Source organism: Thamnophis elegans, chromosome 6 (genome assembly GCF_009769535.1).
Source record: "Thamnophis elegans isolate rThaEle1 chromosome 6, rThaEle1.pri, whole genome shotgun sequence".
Lineage (NCBI taxonomy): Eukaryota > Metazoa > Chordata > Lepidosauria > Squamata > Colubridae > Thamnophis > Thamnophis elegans.
This window is the reverse complement of record NC_045546.1, coordinates 15,302,434-15,321,153: the sequence shown is the minus strand read 5'-3', so window position 1 is coordinate 15,321,153 and position 18,720 is coordinate 15,302,434. Positions and strand designations below refer to the sequence as shown.

Here is an 18,720-nt window from a genome sequence, read left to right as displayed (position 1 = left end):
TTACAGACAGCTGGACATTTGCATTCTTAAAAGAGAATGCAAGGAACATACATCCTTCCATTCCACACCATCCAGTCAGAGCCGAAGAAGCTTCTTGGATGAGAAGCGAAAGGCCTTCAAGGAAAAACCAGAAAGTCCAGTTGCCACTTTAAAAAGCACCTTTGGGACAACCCTGGATGACTGAAAATATCCATAGAATAGAATATCCATATTTACTCATTTGTTGGTTCATTTTATACTGCTGCTCCTCTTGTTAAACTGACTTAACAAATGGCCTTAACAAATGGTATACTTAAATAAATTATTAAGGGATTAAAATAACAATGTAAATATTAGTAAAAACTAAATAAACAGTCAAGAAAACTTAAAAGTAAAAAGAAAATAATGCCAAATCAAACAGACCTCACTAACTAGCAAACTCCTATGTCTGGGCAAACAGCCAGGTCTTAAGTGTTTTCCATAAAATCAGCAGAATGGGAGCCAATATAACCTCAGGTAGTGAGATGATCCAGAGGGCACCACAAAGAAGAAACAGACTTCCTGGGATCTGCTAGGTGGTGTTCTCTAATTGATGGGCCCCAAAGCATTGTTTAATTACTTTTAAATAATTACATTATCCCAAGTCTGCTGCTTATCAAAGTAAGTTTATAATCACTATTACTAGAGGTGGGCATCACATAAAGTAGCAACCGGTTCGCCGAGAACAAAAAATGTGAGCGTGTGGCCTCCACCATTTAAACCCTCCTGTGCCCCACCCTCTCCTACTGCGCACAATACACTCAAGATACTCCAATGACATGACACACCTTGCGGGTTTATATTGCCACACCTGCGCTAGTGCCGTTCTGTATGAAAGTCACTGCAGGATCCGAAGGTCCTCCAAGCTCTTGGCGCAGCAGGGAAACAAATGTGGTGTCAGGTTTCCTAAAGACCCCTAATTGTCAGCAGCAATCCAAGTAACAAAACACCCCAGTCACAAATCTCCCCACCAATGGAATGGCAGCCCCAAGCCCCTGAGAGCGCCGGGGCTGACACCTCTCTATTAAATAATAAAAAATACAAATAGTATATAATAATACAAAAGCCCAAAGCTAAAAAAAAAACACTTGGTATAAAGAAACTTGATGTAAATTTTGTTTCAAGGTTTTGTTCGCCTTCATTCCTAATACTTGTATTCAAATCTCACGCAGCAACGGAGTATTTTCACACACATATCAGAACTTCATCTTTTTGTGAGAACAGCCCAGTGGTGGGTTCCGGATCCCGTTGCAACCGGTACAGTGCAATGGGGCCGGGGGGCCACCACATGAACATGCACAGCATGCGCGCATGCATGCACTGTGCAAACATTCATACTTACCACCTGTGATGCTCCAGCTGCTCAGTGGAACGTCACACAGGTGCCGTACGCTCCATGCGTTTGGGCAGAGGCCCCAAAAACCTCAAATACCAGTAAGGACCACAGGTGGGCGGGTGGGCCCCCCGGAACACCATACCGCAATGGTACCTGGTGCTCCCGGCAGGCACCGGTATGCCTGTACCGGGGCGTACCTGTCGTAACCCACCACTGGAACTGTCACTCTGGAATTTTTGAGGTTGTTTCAGATAACATTGAACAAGAATTAATTTATCACACCATTGCCAAGGATATCATCATCACATTAGCCATTATCTATCCACTGCAGGATGAAGGCCTCCGCTGCATGTTTCCAACCAATATGGTCTGGAGTTTCTTTTGCCAATTGGGCCTGCAATACTTGCTGATGTCATTGACCCATCTTGTTTTACGTCTCTTTCGTGGATGCTTTTTTTCAAGTGGACTAGCAGCTATAGCTGATAGAAAATAAGTCACTTGGTTGAGCTGGAGAAACTGAATAAGTAAATTTAAAAAAAAAACTAGATTCCTAGTAGAAGAACTGCAACAGATGAGAATAATACGTATTTTGTGGCCGGAAGCCACAACTGTATCAGAATGTAACTATGATATATCAGTCAACGCCTAACTAGAATTGAATCTTCCCAAGCAGTTGGGTCATGGAAGGGGCCTATTACTGCCTCCCCACTCTCCCTTTCTTATGAGACACATGGACTATGTAACACACTTCCCAGTAGTGGCCCCAGATCAGTGGTGGGTTTCAATTTATTTTACTACCGTCGTGAACTCGTGCAATGCGTCTGTGCATGTGCAGAAGGGTCTGGGTGGGTGGGCGGAGCCTCCTGCTGCCGCCACTACTGGTTCGCCCGATCCGCGGCAAACCAGCAGAAACCCAGCTCTGCAACAGATATTATGTAGTACTTCCCCGTGGAAATATAGTTGGCCCTATTTCCTTGGCATTTCACAAACTAAGTAAAACAGTTGGCCCTTGATTTACTTAGCAGGATACCTATGAAGTTTTTTTTATGGTTCATTGAAAAAAAATTTGAAGGAAGTGTACTGCTGTTTTTTGCTTTAAACTTTCTTGAACAATATTAAGGTTCGGCTGGTATTAGAGCATGCTACAAATAATCTAACAAATAAATAAAGAATGAATAAGTACAATAAATTTAAAATTATAATTATATTTTTCTTATACATAGCACATTTTAAATTTAAACAATTATGTCCAATGAAAAGTTTATTTGTTTTATCACAAAGCAATTGGGGGGGGGTTGTTTGATTGTTTTCTCCTTTACTTTTTCACCCTCAAACTTTGATCTTGGTGTTGAGATATGATTCTTCGCCAACTAACCCTTTTTGCTTGCATCTTGCTGATTTTTCTTGAAATGTTAACTAAAATAGAATGGATTAGTAAGAACTCAGGCCTATCTAGGTTGAATTGAATTGAATTGAAGGTTACAGAGAACTAGGTTGTATTTCCTTATATGCTATAATAATTCATCTCATTCAGAGTGGGCATTACCAGAGGTTCCTCAGATTTTAACTTCAAAAGAACAGTGAATGAGGTAAGTTACTATATGTTAACATACACTATTATAAACATGCTGTACTCATGTTCTTCTGCCAATCTAGCAGTTCCAAAGCATGTAAAAAATACAAGTAGAAAAATAGAAACCACCTTTGGTGGGAAGGTAATAGCATTCCATGGACCTTCGCCATTTAGTCATGTCGGGCACATGACTATGGAGACGTCTTCGGACAGCGCTGGCTCTTCGGCTTTGAAAGGGAGATGAGCACTGCTCCCTAGAGTTAGGAACTAACCTTTACCTTTACCTTTTCCTCACTTTCACTGTTTTTTTGAAAAAAATATTGTCAGGCATCCTACTACATCCTCTTCTTCATACATTCCAAAATAGTGTTCTAACTATTTTAGTCCAACTGAACTTGACTGAATTATTCCTCACAACTCAGAATGCCAATAAACTATAAAGATTGTCTTTCTTGGCAGCTTTCTGAAAAAAGTTGATTATCACTTGTTTTGAACATGCCTTGAGTCTTTCTAGTCTACCCACCATTTTCCAAATAGACTCCTTCCCAAGGACTAAGTAAGATTGAGCCTGTGTAGCATCCAAGATTAAACAAAATTGACTAGTTGTTGTTTTTTTTCCAAACATCTTCAGACCTAGCTTATTCTTGGATTTCCACTGTAGGTCATAAGGATAACTTCTGCCATCTCTTCTCCCCCTTCCAAAAGGAGGACTTAATGTCATTCTAAAAGAAGACTGTCTTCAGAAAGGGCTTCATTGACTTTTGCTTTTCCCTACAGCCCTTGATTTAAATATCTTGTTGTTAGTTGCGTAGTCGTGTTTGACCCATTGTGACCCCATGGACAATGTTCCTCCAGACATTCCTGTCCTCTACCATCCTCTGGAGTTGATTTAAACTCACGCCTACTGCTTCGGTGACTCCATCCAGCCACCTCATTCTCTATCATCCCGTTCTTCCTTTGACCTCAATCTTTCCCAGCATTAGGCTCTTCTCTAGTGAGTCCTTCCTTCTCATTAGGTGGCCAAAGTATTTGAGTTTCATCTTCAGGATCTGGCCTTCTAAAAAGCAGTCAGGGTTGATCTCCTCTAGGACTGACCAGTTTGATCGCCTTGCAGTCCAAAGGACTTGCAGGAGTCTTCTTCAACAGCATAGTTCAAAGGCCTCAATTCAAAGGTTGGTTGCTACCGGTTCAGCCCAGATTGGGCAAACTGGTATTAGTGGCAGCGGAAAGCTTCACTCACCCGCCCGGACGCTTCTGTGCATGTGCAGACCTTCCACACTGCTTGATAAAGCAAGCAATGCAGACTCTCAAGCAAACAGACCTTCGGTAGTAACATGACTGAAGTGAAAAGTGAAAAGTGTGGGTATCAAAGCATTCTCATGTTCTCTTGCACTGGTGTTACTGAGCTTGGTAAAGAAACATATGCAACCAAATAACCAAGCACAGAGAGCACCAAAATCTTCACAGTTTAACCCCTAAATATTCTCTTCTATCAATTATTCTGTTCATATTTCTCCCAAAAGATAGCAAAAGCTGAATCCCCTACATTTTTGGATAATCTCCTTGACTGTTTTGACCTAGGCTTCACAAAATCCCGAAGCAGACTCCTTATCCCGACAAAGCCCCTTTTCATTAAGCTAATGTGAATTCCTCTCATTCACTTCCAGCAAAGTCCCTGCAAACAGTCTTTCAAGGGTAAATTTACAACCACAGACCTTATCAGGCTTGGAGAGCTGCCAGGCTGATATCTTCCAAACGCAATGCTGTACAAGAAAATACTTGGCAAGAAGTCTCTGGGAGTCACAGACAAATCTTTACACTAATTGAAGGAACTAATCATCTCCTACAAACTCTGCTTCCCTTTTGCTTCTCTTTATTCCCTATGGGAGGGGCCATTCACAGTCCACGTGTGCCTTTATGCCCAGATTGGCCCTTGTTCCTTAACTGTCCTTTCTCCTGGCAGCTCTGCGCATGTGCACATTGGGAGCAGGCTCCAGCTGTTCTTCTGCCCCACTGAACTCTGACTCCAAAGGCAGCTGATAACTGTCAGACGGTCCTGGCTCTACTCTGCCTCTGATTCAGAGCCCTCATCAGAGCCTTCCCCAGACTCCCAGACTGGTCCATGTTCTTCCCCAACCGCCTCACTGTCTGAGTCTGCCACCAGCTCCGCTGCCCACTGGTGGGCCACAACATTGACTTGTTATGTAAATTTTATACCACAGCAATTATAATTATCTGTTCACCTCTTTCCTAGAGTAATGTCAGGTCCCATAGGTTCCTATAGGGATGCTGTCATTCTTGTGGGAGCGGGCAGGCTTGGCGGGCTCTCTGTATGGGGTTTCTGTTTCTATTTCTTGCTTTGCCTTGCTTTAACTTTCGGGAACTTGGGAGGAGGGGAAAGGAATGTGCCTCGAGCCAGCTGCCTTATCTCGTCTCCAGAGAAGAGCAGCAGCGTTGGCATGGAGTTTGGCCTTTATCACCTTCTCAGCCTCGGTTTCCCAAAACATCTTCACACAGCGGGATTGGCTGGATGATGAATTGGACTTCGGGAGTGCAATGGTTTAATCTAACCATTTGAGTGGGGAAGCTTAGTTTCTGCCTACATCTCTTGCTGTAACAATCTTCCAATAAAAGTTTCCTTTTGAAATTTTGGGCTTTAGAAATTTTGAAATTTCCTTCTGAAATTTTGGGCTTGGACAACCTAGAACAATGCCACCTACGGTCTGACTTAAGCATAGTACGCAAAATTGTCTGCTACAACGTCCTACCAGTCAATAACTACTTCAGCAATAAACGATTTTCAATTTCAATTTTATTGTATTTCTATGCCGCCCTATTCCCAATAGGGACTCAGGGCGGCTCACAAACCAAAGTAAGGGGGGGATACAAACAGGAAAAAAAAGACACGGATAAAACAATACCACAATTTAAAAACAATCAATACCCACACCATTCGAGCGGGGACAAGAACTCATCAGCCCCAGGCCTGTTGGAACAGCCAGGTTTTAAGGGCTTTGTGGAAAGCCTGGAGGGTGGTGAGGGTCCGAATCTCCATGGGGAGCTCATTCCAGAGGGCTGGAGCAGCCACAGAGAAGGCCCTCCTCCAGGTGGTAGCCAGATGGCATTGGCTGGTGGACGGAACCCGGAGGAGACCGACTCTGTGTGATCTAATGGGTCTTTGGGAGGTAATTGGCAGCAGGCGGTCTCTCAAGTACCCAGGTCCAATACCATGAAGGGCTTTATAAGTGATGATTAGCACCTTGAAGCGTATTCGAAGACCAATAGGCAGCCAGTGCAGCTCGCGGAGGATAGGTGTGACGTGGGTGTACTCAAGGTAAATCGCTCCAAACTCGATTGCAGAAAATACGACTTCAGCAACAGAGTGGTCAATGCCTGGAATGCTCTACCTGACTCTGTTGTTACATCCTCAAACCCCCACAGCTTCAACCTCAAACTGTTTACCGTGAACCTCACCCCATTCCTAAGAGGTCCGTAAAAGGGGCGTGCATAAGCGCACCAGTGTGCCTACCATCCCTGTCCTATTGTCCCCATTTATTTGTACTCATTTCCTTTGTTCATGTCCATGTTTATACTTATACCTGTTACCTTGTACATGTTTGACAAACTGAATAAAATTAAAGAATAAAGACAAATGGCTTTTGTTTCAAGAGTTCTGCTTTCTTGTAGAAGACGGGCAAGGCAGGACCTTACAAATACAGTAAATAGTAGTCTCAGTTACGGTACACCTGAGTTTCCCACATCCTGTTTCATTGCTATAACTCCAATATCCAGAAGCATTACTATGATACATTTCATTTCCTATATATATTCTAACAGTTTTTTTCTTTGCTAAAGAAATTAAGAAATCAAACAAACACCGAAAAATTAACTTGATTCAATATTAAATATTAAGTTCATTAATCCAAGAACAATAATTTCATTTTCTCACAGTTCTTTGTGGTAAACATGGTAAAACATAACATGAACATTTAGAAATTGGCATCCTCAGCCACAGTTTCCTCATCCTGCTTTCTTGAAATGACAACTTCTTCTTCTTCCAGTCTTTCACAATCAATATACGCGAAGCAGTTTTACATGTAATGTGATTCCCATATATTCCACCTATTTTAGATTCCATCTTCAGTATTTAATATTGGCCAACTCATTCTTTAAGCACCAAGTACCAGATTTGATCGTTTCAGATGCAGAGCCTGTATCCAATTGTGCTTTTCCATGGAACTGCAAAGCTAGAATGCCTATTTCAGCATATGATCTCACTTGATTTCATGAATGAGATAAGAGTTAAAAAAGGAAAGTGTTTAAGAAACTGGATAGACACTGTTAGTGTTAGATTCAGGAGTGAAATCAACTTTCCCTTCGTTACCAGTTCACAAATGTGAGCGCATGGGCCACCTTCCACACATGTGCAGGACCTTCTACGCATGCACAGAGCATCAAAAATGGGACGTGGTGACGTCCTGATGGGTGGGCAGAACCTACCACCACCACCGCTACTGGTTCACCCAAACCAGATAGAACTGGCTGAATTTTACCACTGGTTAGATTCTAGTAGAGATTATTTGTTTAGTTGACAGTTAAAGGTTAGTTTATAAAGGTTACTTTATATTTTTCAAACTACTACAACAACTGAATGTATTTTAAATATTTTATTAGTTGCCCTTTGAAATAGTCCTATAAATCGTGACCTGTCAAAACCGCGTTCCACAAAAGCGCGGTCGACGACATCGCATATGTGATGTCATCACAACGCGACGAAAAAGATCGAAAAATTGAAATAAAAATTAAATTACAGCAAGCCGATTCACATAAAGGTAAGCGTTAGGTTAAGGGTTAGGGTTAGGGTTAGGTTAAGGGTTAGGGTTAGGTTTAGAGCGTTAGCGTTACGTTTAGCGTTAGGTTAAGGGTTAGCGTTAGGTTTTTCGTTAGGTTAAGGGTTAGGTTTAGGGTTAGGTTTAGGGTTAGGTTAAGGGTTAGGTTTAGGGTTAGGTTTAGGGTTAGGTTTGAGGGGGTTAGGGTAAGGTTTTCGCTTTATTTTTACATTTTTCGATCTTTTTCGTCGCGCTGTGATGACGTCACATACGCGCTTTCGTCAACTGCGATTTTGTCGCCCGCGGTTTTGTGGTGGAACCCCTATAAATTGTGCATTGAGGTTCAGCAACAATTAACCAAGTGCATTAAGAAAAAAAACTGTCAAATGCATATATATTCATTAGTACAACATACAAAAAAAATTGTTGCCAAAAATAAGTAGAAATGGATCTCTGGTGACTTTGTGGACATATCTATGTAGCATCCTTGGCCGCTAAATGGAAATCATTGCTCATTATTGCTCTCAAGTCTTATCTATCAGTACACCTATCCAGATATTGGGCATCCCCTAGGCAGTGGTGATATCACCAGCTAATCCTTCCAATTTGGAAATGTCTCAGTGCCTCCAACACAATTGCAATGCAGTGCAATCTAGATATTAACTCAGTTGAGCAGCCTTCCAAATTCTCCCAAAGCCAGCTATGTATTACCTTCAGCTGAGGAAAAAAATTGCAAGATTGCAAACAAAAATAAGCCTGGAGAAATGGGCATAACACAATGTGCCTAAAACCTTTACAGTGAATATTGTTTTAAAAAAAAAAAATCTCAAATGCAACCAACTGAACTTGAAATGTTCACCAAACAGTGAAATTAAATAATTGCATACTCTAAGTTTCTTCAGAACCTCAAAAATGTACGAAAAATTAAAGCTATGGTAGCCCACAAACATGTTTGAATGAAATTACGTATTCAAGAAATAGTAAACTATATAGTCAATTGTAAATTATTGTATTTGGCTGCCAACATTATTCCCTTAGAAACGTAGAGTCACATAATGGGAAGAAATTCTGAAGATCCTCTAAGCAATTCTTAATTAGCATTATTAAATTAACCATAGTTTAATATGATAGTGTAAGCAATCCAAAGACATTTAGTTGTTCACAAATCAGAAGGCTTCCAATATTTAATTTTCTAACATGATCATGTAGAACAGGAATGTCCAAACTGGGGAACTTTAAGACTTGTGGACTTCAGCTCCCAGAATTCCATAGCTGGCTGGGGAATTCTAGGAGTTGAAGTCCACAAGTCTTAAAATTCCCCAGTTTGGACAACCCTAATATATAACAATACATGTTAATACAGAGAAGGGTCACAGTTGAAGGAATTGAAGTCCATTCAGGTTCCCAAATTTGGACATCCCTGATGTAGAACAATACATGTTAATACAGAGAAGGGTCACAGTTTCATGGTCAGGGACTGCATCTTGTCTTTCATTATATTTCCCCATGGATTTCCATGAGGTCATCGCTTGTTCTGTGGCAATCAGATTTAAAAAAAATGGATGCTTATAAGACGTTTAATCAGGGAGGCCAGTGAAGAATGACAAAAAATAATTTGATTTGTTTTTATTTCATTCAATTAAAAGATTTGTTTTTATTTGACAACTGCTTTAAGCTGCTTAGCAATGAAATAATACCTCAGGAGTAGAATTGACACTGATATTTAAAAAAAAATGAAAGTGAGAAAAAGTGAAACTGAATAATCCCATTACATTACTTATATTACCTTTGCAATATTCTCTTTGTTTATAGATACAAAGTAGAAAATCATAGTAGGCCAACTAAATGGGTCCTGGTCCTATAAAAGGTTCTTTATCTCACACAAACCTGAGTCTGATACCATAATAAATATGTTTACCTATGACTATCAAAATTTAATCTTTCTGGCTGCCATCTTGTAAGTGTTGCAGCTAGGTCTGTTTATGACTTCAGCCCTTTCCTTTCCTAGTAATGTTTCTTCGATGTTCCTGTCTTGTATTTCCACCACAACAACAATTATCTTGTGAAGTAGGTTGGACTCAGAGAGCTCAATGCATTTCTTCCTAAAAAAGAAATATCTCTAGCTCAAGGAAGTCAGTTTTTCTGTGTTTGTAGTGTCGTAAAGCAGAGTAATACAAGAATGATGTAGATGGCTTCCTGAGTGGGCTGGCATTAGTGGTGGGTGAGGTTTTCATCTACTGTAGGATTGTTTAAAATATTACATAAACTGTTTAAAATATTGCATAAATTCACAAAACCACAGACAGTGCAATAGAATGAGTCACTAAGGAACTAGCGGCAAAACCTATGGGTATAAATCGCTATAAATACAGCATGTGGTCCTTTGGGTGGCAAGCATCACAGAGCCAAAGTCTTCTCCTTTAGCACTGAGTTTGCAATTAGGGTCATTATGAAGTACATCCTGATCTGTGCCACAATTTTTCTGCCTTCTTTATTTGCTATCCCAATAGATCCCGGTGCTGAAGATGAACCAGGTGCTGAAGATGGACCAGGTGCTGAAGATGGACCAAGTACTGAAGATGCAAAACGTCTACAAGTAAGTTCCATCAAAACTTCTTCTGATGTATGGATTTTGCTACTATCCTGAATTTTGTTATTTTTAAACTAATTATTTACTTAGGGAATATTAATCTGTATTGTGTATTCATAGTGTGTTATTTCTGCATCCATAGCATTGCCTTTTTTTCCCATCATGCTACTCAAGTTGATACCTGTTGGTTTCTATGGTGGCATTCCATCCCTGTGCTAACTTATCCCTTGCTTTCCTAATGAAATATTTCCATCTTCATCTGACTCTTGTCGTTTAACTTATTTCCATTGTTGTTTTTGAAGTACATTTATAGAATGCATATATGTGTGTGTGTGTGTGTGTGTGTATACATATACACATACACATACATACACACACAGACACACAGACACACACAAAGTCTATGATAGACATTTCAACTTAGCATAAGCATTTCCAAAAACACTGACAGAGATACAGAGAAAGAAAGGGAAGTTATTTTAATGATGTCACAAGTCTTTTTCTTTCTATTGACCATTGCTTACTGTGGCAAAAGCAAAATGAATAAATAAATCTGTGATTTAAGAAATTGGCAAGTTTAGCAGGAATAAGGAATGGCAGTTCAATTCCCTTAAAAATAGAACAGTCTTCACTTTAGTTCTCATGATAATGGACCACATATCATATTTGAAGGTTTGAAGAAGCAAATTTAAAAAAAGAAGTTTTTGCACTCTGCAAACCTCCCCAAAACAGCCCATTTTTCGGGTATTCTCGTGGGGGGTGGATGAGCAAAAATCAGCCCATTTTTCAAAAAAGCAGGCCCAATTTTTGTCAAAAAAATAGCATTAGGAAACTTATAGAGTGCTCCTGGGCGCTTTGGGGGGGGGGGCAAAATTGAGCAAAAAAGGCCCATTTTTGCTCATTTCTGTTCTCCCAATCTCCCAGGAGCACTCTGAAAGCCTCCTACAAGCTATGTACAGCCATTTTGGTGAAGGGGGAGGGGTTTCGGGAGGCAAAAACTGCTGTGTTCAGTGTATAAGACACACCCAGATTTTCAGCCTCTTTTCTGAGAGAAAAAGGTGTGTCTTATACTCCGAAAAATACGGTAACCAGAACTTTAAACCTGGAAAAAAATCTCAAAGATTGAGTGGTCTTCCCACCGGTTGCTGAAAGAATTCTATAGCAGGCTTCCATAATTTTCATTTATTTATTTGTCAAATTTATATGGTCACTCAGCTCACACAATATGTCTATTTTATAACTCTACTAATTACCCACCCAGCATCCTTATTGGATGACTCTATTGCATCTGTCCTGAAGATATCAATTAAAGTTTGGCTGTTGCTTTGCAGGATAGCCATCAGAGCAAATGAAAACTGGCAGTGTTTGGTGGGAAAGGATGATAATGGTGGGAAATCACCAATGACTGTACAATATAATGTACAGAGTAAATAAATACAGCACCATTTATTAGTATCAAGTCTGTAGCAGGATAGAGATACGTAACTACATGACAGTTGCCAAGTGACTGGTTTTTGATCACGTGACCACTGGGGCTGCAGCAATGGTGGTAAGTGTGAAAAACGGTCATAAGTAACTTTTTTCAGTGACGTTGTAACGGTGAGCAATCACTAAATTAATTGTTGTAAATCAAAGCTATCTGTACACCACCTAGATTAAGCATTCCTTTCTGTGCATTCAGAGAAATAGCATGGTACACAAGACGCATGAAACATTTATGATCCCCCTTTTTCATAATCCAGGTTTATCTGGACAAATTCTTCCCAACACATCATAAAGGTGGCCGCAGCCTGCAAGAACGGATCAGAGGAATGCAGAAATTCTTCCATTTGGATGTCACCGGGAAAATGGATAAAGCTACATTAAACGTAATGCAACAGCCTCGGTGTGGGATGGCAGATGACTTGGAAAGACAGAGGCTTCAAATAAGTATCTGGAATAAACGAGTCCTCACATACAGGTTAATTACCATTTCAAGGGGTTTGTTTTTTAATAAAAAGAATGTATTGGTTACATGATTTCTTGCTTAGTAATATTTTGTCATTCTTTTGTTACTCAAAGGATTAATAATTACACTCCGGATATGCCAAGAAGGTTGGTCGATGCAGCCATAGCAAAGGCATTCCGTGTTTGGAGTGATGTGACTCCACTAAGGTTCCACAGGGTTAACGGGCCTGCTGACATTGAAATACTTTTTGCACATGGTGGTAAGGCTAGCTCTCAAATCAACCAGCTCTCAAATATGCATATGTCTCTTTCTGAAGCATCGTTTAAATCCCCTCTGCTTTCACTGATCACATAGGCTGACTAGAGCAGGGGTCTCCAACCTTGGTAAATTTAAGACTTGTGGACTTCAACTCCCAGAATTCCTCAGTGGCCAAAACTGGATGAGGAATTCTGGGAGTTGAAGTCCACAAGTCTTAAACTTGCCAAGGTTGGAGACCCCTGGACTAATCCAGAGGGTGTCTTTCTCCCTAGAAGGGATGACACTTAAATTGAAATCATTCATGGGAAATAGTAGTTCTATTTTAATCCCTATTGGTCAGTCCCCATCTCAAATAGTCATCCAGCTGTAGACTCCTTTTTTTAAAAAAAAAAATTCAGATAACTGAAGAGCCCTGGGTGGCGCAGTGGTTAGAATGCATCATTGCAGGCAAACTCTGCCCATCGACTGGAGTTCAATTCTGACAGGGCTCAGGGTTAACTCAGCCTTCCATCCTTCTGAGGTAAAATGTGAACCCAGATTGTTGGGAGCAATATGCAAATAATGCTTACATTGTAAACCACCCAGAGAGTGCTATAAAGCACTATAGGGTGGTATATAAGACTAAATGCTATTGCTATTGCTAACTGGAATAGGTTCACAGAAAGATTGCTGAGATGATGTAAAAAATTTAAAAATTGTCCTGTGAGGAGATATTGATGGAACGAGATATATTTCATCTTGAGAAGAGGGAGAACATCTTTCAAAAACCTAAAAGGATGTCACACCAAGTTGAAGGAAGGCAGATTTTGTTGACCACATCAGCAGATAAATAACAATAAGTGTGATTAATTACCGAGGTGGGAGGTGGGATATCCCATTTCCCTGCATCTGTTGAAGCAAAGGTTATGTAATCATTCAACGAGATTGTTTCAATGACTAAAGAGTCTTTCCAGTTCTATGCAGGCTTCCCTTTTCACCCTTTCTTCAGATCATTTCACAGATATATTAGCCCAGGCTTAAAAATTATTGCTGTTTTGACATCACTGCAATGTTCTCTTGTTGTATGAAATGATTGATGGCTGTGATTCAGACTGCTTGCTCCTCTCTGTGAGTTCTCTATTTGGATCATATCACTAGCTATATAATTCTGCTAGCCAAGATTCAAATGACCACTAGATAGAAGCAGAGAGTTACCATTTATGTAAGTCTTTGCTGATATCTACTTGGATTCTTGCATCTGAATATGATGTTCCTAAGCATTAATGATGAGAATAATGATGTTCCTAAGAAATATTGGCCTTCTTCCTCCTTAAATAATAAACATAGGGGAAAATCTTTAATCGAGGAATATCTCTTAGTTAATATAAATTAGATATATTGTTCTGTTTCAAAATTATGCAGTATTCATTAACAAATAAGTAGCTTGGGAAAGATTCCCAAACAATTAGTTTGGTTAACATTCCAATCTCCCTATCTCTCCCTCCTGAACCATCATTCACACCATGAGAGATAGTTTGGAGTCATGATTTAAACTCAGAAAGTCTTGTACCTTGCCCAGAGGTTATCAATAAATCACTGTCACCACGAGCCCATATTTCATATTGCATGATTATATGGATAGTGAAAGTCCCAAAAAAGGGAAATAGGTTTTACTTAAGGGTATGGAAAATGGCAGCATAATGCTCCTAACCTACCATCTTATTCATTGATGGCTTATATGTTATATTTCAAATTTAGTACACAATGATCATGTGGCATTTGATGGCCCAGGACGTGTTTTGGCTCATGCTTTCTATCCTGGACGAGGACTTGGGGGAGATACACATTTTGATGAAGCAGAGCACTGGTCAGAGTATGACAGACGTAAGTCACTCATTAACTATTTGAGGTTATTGCTCATCTATATTATAATGAAAATTATTGCCAAGACCATTAACGTCATAAACAATGAATCACAACTTAGCAACCAGGTGATATCTGAAGACCTCTGAAATATTTGTCCCTCAACTGTAGTGTTTCTACAACTGGGAATATAAATTACTGTATATTTTATATTATACTTAGATTAAATCCAATTTTATTTTTGCCCTGGCCCCTGTTATGAGAGTCAAATGGAGCTCTAGCCCTAAAAAGGCAGTAAGTGTAGCCTTGGGATATAGGTGGCCATATATCGGTTTCTGCTAATTGACACATTTTTCTTCTCTTTTGTTTTAGAGGTCAACCTGTTCCTTGTTGCTGCCCATGAATTTGGTCATGCTTTAGGACTTTCCCATTCTAATGTCCCTGGCTCTTTGATGTTCCCAACCTATAGTTACACAAACCCACGTTACTTCCATCTCCCAGATAACGACAGACAAAGAATCCAGAGATTATATGGTAAGTATGGTATGAAGTTTCTAATTCTTACGGCGAAGAACATTTTAATTGTTCTTCAATCTTTGGCTCTACTCATGTTCTAATGGGTGCTCTTGTTGGCTAGAGGACGCCTTTAACTGGTACACACATACAAAATATTCTAGCCTGCTTTTTCTGTTGGAGTGCATGGTGTCTTGCAAGGGGAGGCTTACCCTAATTTCATTTTGTCTCCAAAATGCTGTTGCAATTTATAATTAGGGCTAAGAGAAAGTAAGCATATGGGAACCATCTCCTGAAATCTGTGGATGAAAGGGGACTTAAACGGCAGTCAAAGCCCAACAATTTAGCCACTCATTATTCTGCACGCATATTGGTTGGCTTTTTCACTGAATTTAGTTTTCTCCATACCATATGGAGGAAAAACACTATGAAACAAAACAGAGTTATAAATATCAGTTGTCCCTGCTCATTGCCTTACAATTGAAAAAGTACAACCCATAAAGGAAGAGATGAGCAAAAAAGAGGAGCAAATAACTACCCGCCACACCATTTTTATGTTGCAAGTTCCAGTTCAGATACTGTGATGGGTTGACTACTGTCAGGTAAGTGATACTTCAGGGGGGGGAAATCAGAGGAAGGGGCCTCGCAAGAGAGACCTCTCGTTTCTCCTGTTGCTATCAGTCGTTGAGGTAGCATCTGGAAGTGTCAGGAAGCTGCTGTTTATCTAAGTAAGAGAATAATTTGAAAGTGACCTTGGCGATCTTCTATCTAGCCCAACCCATGCTCAAGGAGGATACCCTATACCATTTCAGACAAAGAATTTTCCAATCTCCTCTTAAAAGCCCCCATGGTGCAGCACCTCAACTTCTGAAGGCATGTCATTCCACTGGTTAATTGTACTCAACATTAGGAATATTCTCCTTAGTTCTAGGCTTGTTCTCTTCTTCATTAGTTTTCATCTAATGTTTCTTACTAAGGCTTTAAGAGCCGAGGTGGCGCAGTGGTTAGGGTGCAGTACTGCAGGCCACTTCAGCTGACTGTTATCTGCAGTTCAGCAGTTCTAATCCCACCGGCTCAAGGTTGACTCAGCCTTCCATCCTTCCGAGGTGGGTAAAATGAGGACCCGGATTGTTGTTGGGGGCAATATGCTGACTCTGTAAACCGCTTAGAGAGGGCTGAAAGCCCTATGAAGCGGTATATAAGTCTAACTGCTTTATAAAGCGGCATTAATACTTCACATGTTCTTGATTCTATCCCTCTATTAATGCAGCCTAGGATTCACTCACTCACTCACTCGACGCCTCTTCACCCAACGTGGGTATAGGCGACTTCCATGGAAAGTCATGGCGATCCACGGAAGCTGTTTCGGCTGGATATACCCAAGGGGACGCCAGTCCCAAGGGTCCAGCCTAGGATTATGTTTAAGTGATTGTCCACTAGACTCCAAGATCCTTCTCGCAGTTACTACTATTGAGCCAAGCTTCACCTAATCTGTGCCTGTTTGGTTTTTCTTGCCAAAGTTCAAACCTTACTTTTCTCTACGTTGAATGTCATCTTATTAGACAGGGCCCAGTATTCAACTCATTTACAATGACTACTGGCATTTTCAAGCCCTAACAGACGTAGACTTTCCAATTTTATTCATTTAAAAGATTTGTCTGGACACCCATCTTAAACTCTGGGTAGCTCACGACAACAATAAAACCCAATAATTATAAAACCATAAACCAAAAACTTGGTAGCTTCACCATCATCTTAGGACAGAGATGGCAAACCCATTTCAGCACTGAATGCCCAAACTGAAATGGGTGTGCATATGTGTGCATGCATACGTGCATGTGTGTGCCAGAGCACCGGAAGACCAGGTGGCCATGGTGCACATGCCTGTTTTTGTGGCATTTTTGGCCTGTTTTCAGGCTGGTTTTTGGGGCCATTTTCCAGCACTCCAGCGCCCACAAAGACCAGCTGGCTGGCATGCCAGAAACCAGAAGAGCAGCTGGCGATGAGGCATGTGCCCACAGAGCGGGCTCTGCATTCCACCTCTGGTACGCTTGCCATAGGTTTGCCATCACGGCCTTAGGATGTCACACAGCCAGCTCCAAATATCCTCATTCTGTTTCTCTCCTCTTCCTCTTATACACCAAAGATTCAGGGAAGAGCCAGTCACGTTTTTCTGATATTGTCTTGTTTCCCAGTTTTCAAGAATGTTTCAGCCCCTTTTGCTTATATGGCAGTCCTTGCCTATTTCTTCAAACTCATCTCCCTGATTCCCCACAGTAAGGTTGGCAGCAGATTTCCAAGACAACAGCCTACCATGGATTTATTTGTTTCCTGATTCTGTCCTAAGCAGCCTATTATAGTGGACCAAAAGAAGTTACCATATTTTTCAGAGTATAAAACACACCAGAGTATAAGATGCACCAAGATTTTGAAGAGGGAAATTTTTTTAAAAAAATTTTGCACTCTGCAGACCTCCCAAAAATGGCCCATTTTTCACGAAAATGGGCCTGGGTTTTTTTTTTAAAAAAAGGCCATGAATAGTCTTTAGGAGGCTTATAGAGTGCTCCCAGAGGCTGGGGGGCAAAATTGAGCAAAAAAAACAGCTTGTTGTTTGCTCATTTCTGCCCTCCCCAGCCCCCAGGAGCACTCTGAAAGCTTCCTAAAGCTATGCATGGCCATTTTGGTGAAGGGGGCAGGGTTTCGGGAGGCAAAAAATGCTGTATTCATTGTATAAGACGCACCCAGATTTTCAGCCTCTTTTTTGAGGGGAAAAAGGTGTGTCTTATACTCCGAAAAATACGGTACTCTTCTTTTTACTGAGCAAATCTGCTCTGGAAAAACAGCTCTGTACCTACAGTATATTTTGAGGAGACAGCACATTCACACTGTTATACAAGCTGCATACTCACTATTTTACATTGTAGCCCCAAGTATCATTTCTTCAGTGTTGTCACGTGGAATATATATATTTAAATATTTACAAAATGTGAAGGGGTGTACTCACTTCTGGATATATTGTGTGTTTATCCTATTTGTTCAGACATTCATATTTATTTATTTATTCACTCCCTTTAACAATATCCTTATTTTTCTTTTCTAGGATACAGGAAGTAAAACCATTGCAGAACCCACTGCATTTAAATGGCGTGGAAGAATTTATATTTTGCACAGATCGCATCATTATTTCAGCTAAGTTTATAGCATAGTAAAAACAGCAAAAGTTTGGTTGCCTGGTTAATAATGGGGAAAGACTAGTGAACTGTTCTTTGTTATGGAAGCAACATTGGTTGTTGTTTAGCTTCCTGGTCCAATTCAACAGATTACCAACTGTAATTGTGTACAAGTTCTGTAGAATGCACTGTAGATTCACTTGGAATCAGTGTGTCATCCAACATCAAACCAGCACCAACCTTCTTGCCAAGATCTGGCTGTACCAGAAAGTCTTTGGAGATTGATGTATGTCAGATTCCACCTCTCAGTGATTAATTTGGGGACCTAGTTATTTTCTTTTCCTTGCAATAATTCCTTGTTATTATTATTTTTTTGTAAGCCACTGGAGATGCTTTGGGAAATGTACCTATGCATAGCTAATAAATAATCCAACCCTTTCATGTGTTGTGGTCGTGGGAAACATTTGTATTTTCTTCTGTGTGTAATGAAGTCTATGAAAGTCTGATCAGTGCAGAAGTGGGTGTTATCTTTGCATACATGTGTGTGAATTTGTGTGTGAATCAGTTTTTCTTCTCCCCTCAACTTGGGTCTTTATCTGTACCAGTGGTGGGTTGCAGGTGGTACGCCCAGGTACGGGAGTAC

General features: G+C 40.4%; 1 protein-coding gene across 1 annotated transcript; it reads left to right on the top strand.

Annotated features, from left to right (window-relative positions):
• Positions 1 to 10,160: 10,160 nt before the first annotated feature.
• On the top strand, positions 10,161 to 18,105 carry LOC116510548 (matrix metalloproteinase-18-like). Its single transcript, XM_032220147.1, has 6 exons — positions 10,161 to 10,352; positions 12,089 to 12,306; positions 12,408 to 12,553; positions 14,290 to 14,415; positions 14,767 to 14,928; positions 18,008 to 18,105. Exons 1-6 carry the CDS (start codon positions 10,206 to 10,208, stop codon positions 18,019 to 18,021), a joined length of 813 nt encoding a protein of 270 aa, XP_032076038.1. The 5' UTR covers positions 10,161 to 10,205; the 3' UTR covers positions 18,022 to 18,105.
• The last annotated feature ends 615 nt before the right edge of the window (positions 18,106 to 18,720 follow it).

Excerpts from the sequence above, each read along its gene's own strand:
- LOC116510548 (XM_032220147.1), top strand. The coding sequence starts at position 10,206 with ATGAAGTACATCCTGATCTGTGCCACAATTTTTCTGCCTTCTTTATTT. Across the intron at positions 10,353-12,088 it reads AAGATGCAAAACGTCTACAA|GTTTATCTGGACAAATTCTT; the intron begins GTAAGTTCCATC and ends TTCATAATCCAG. Across the intron at positions 12,554-14,289 it reads AATACTTTTTGCACATGGTG|TACACAATGATCATGTGGCA; the intron begins GTAAGGCTAGCT and ends TTTCAAATTTAG.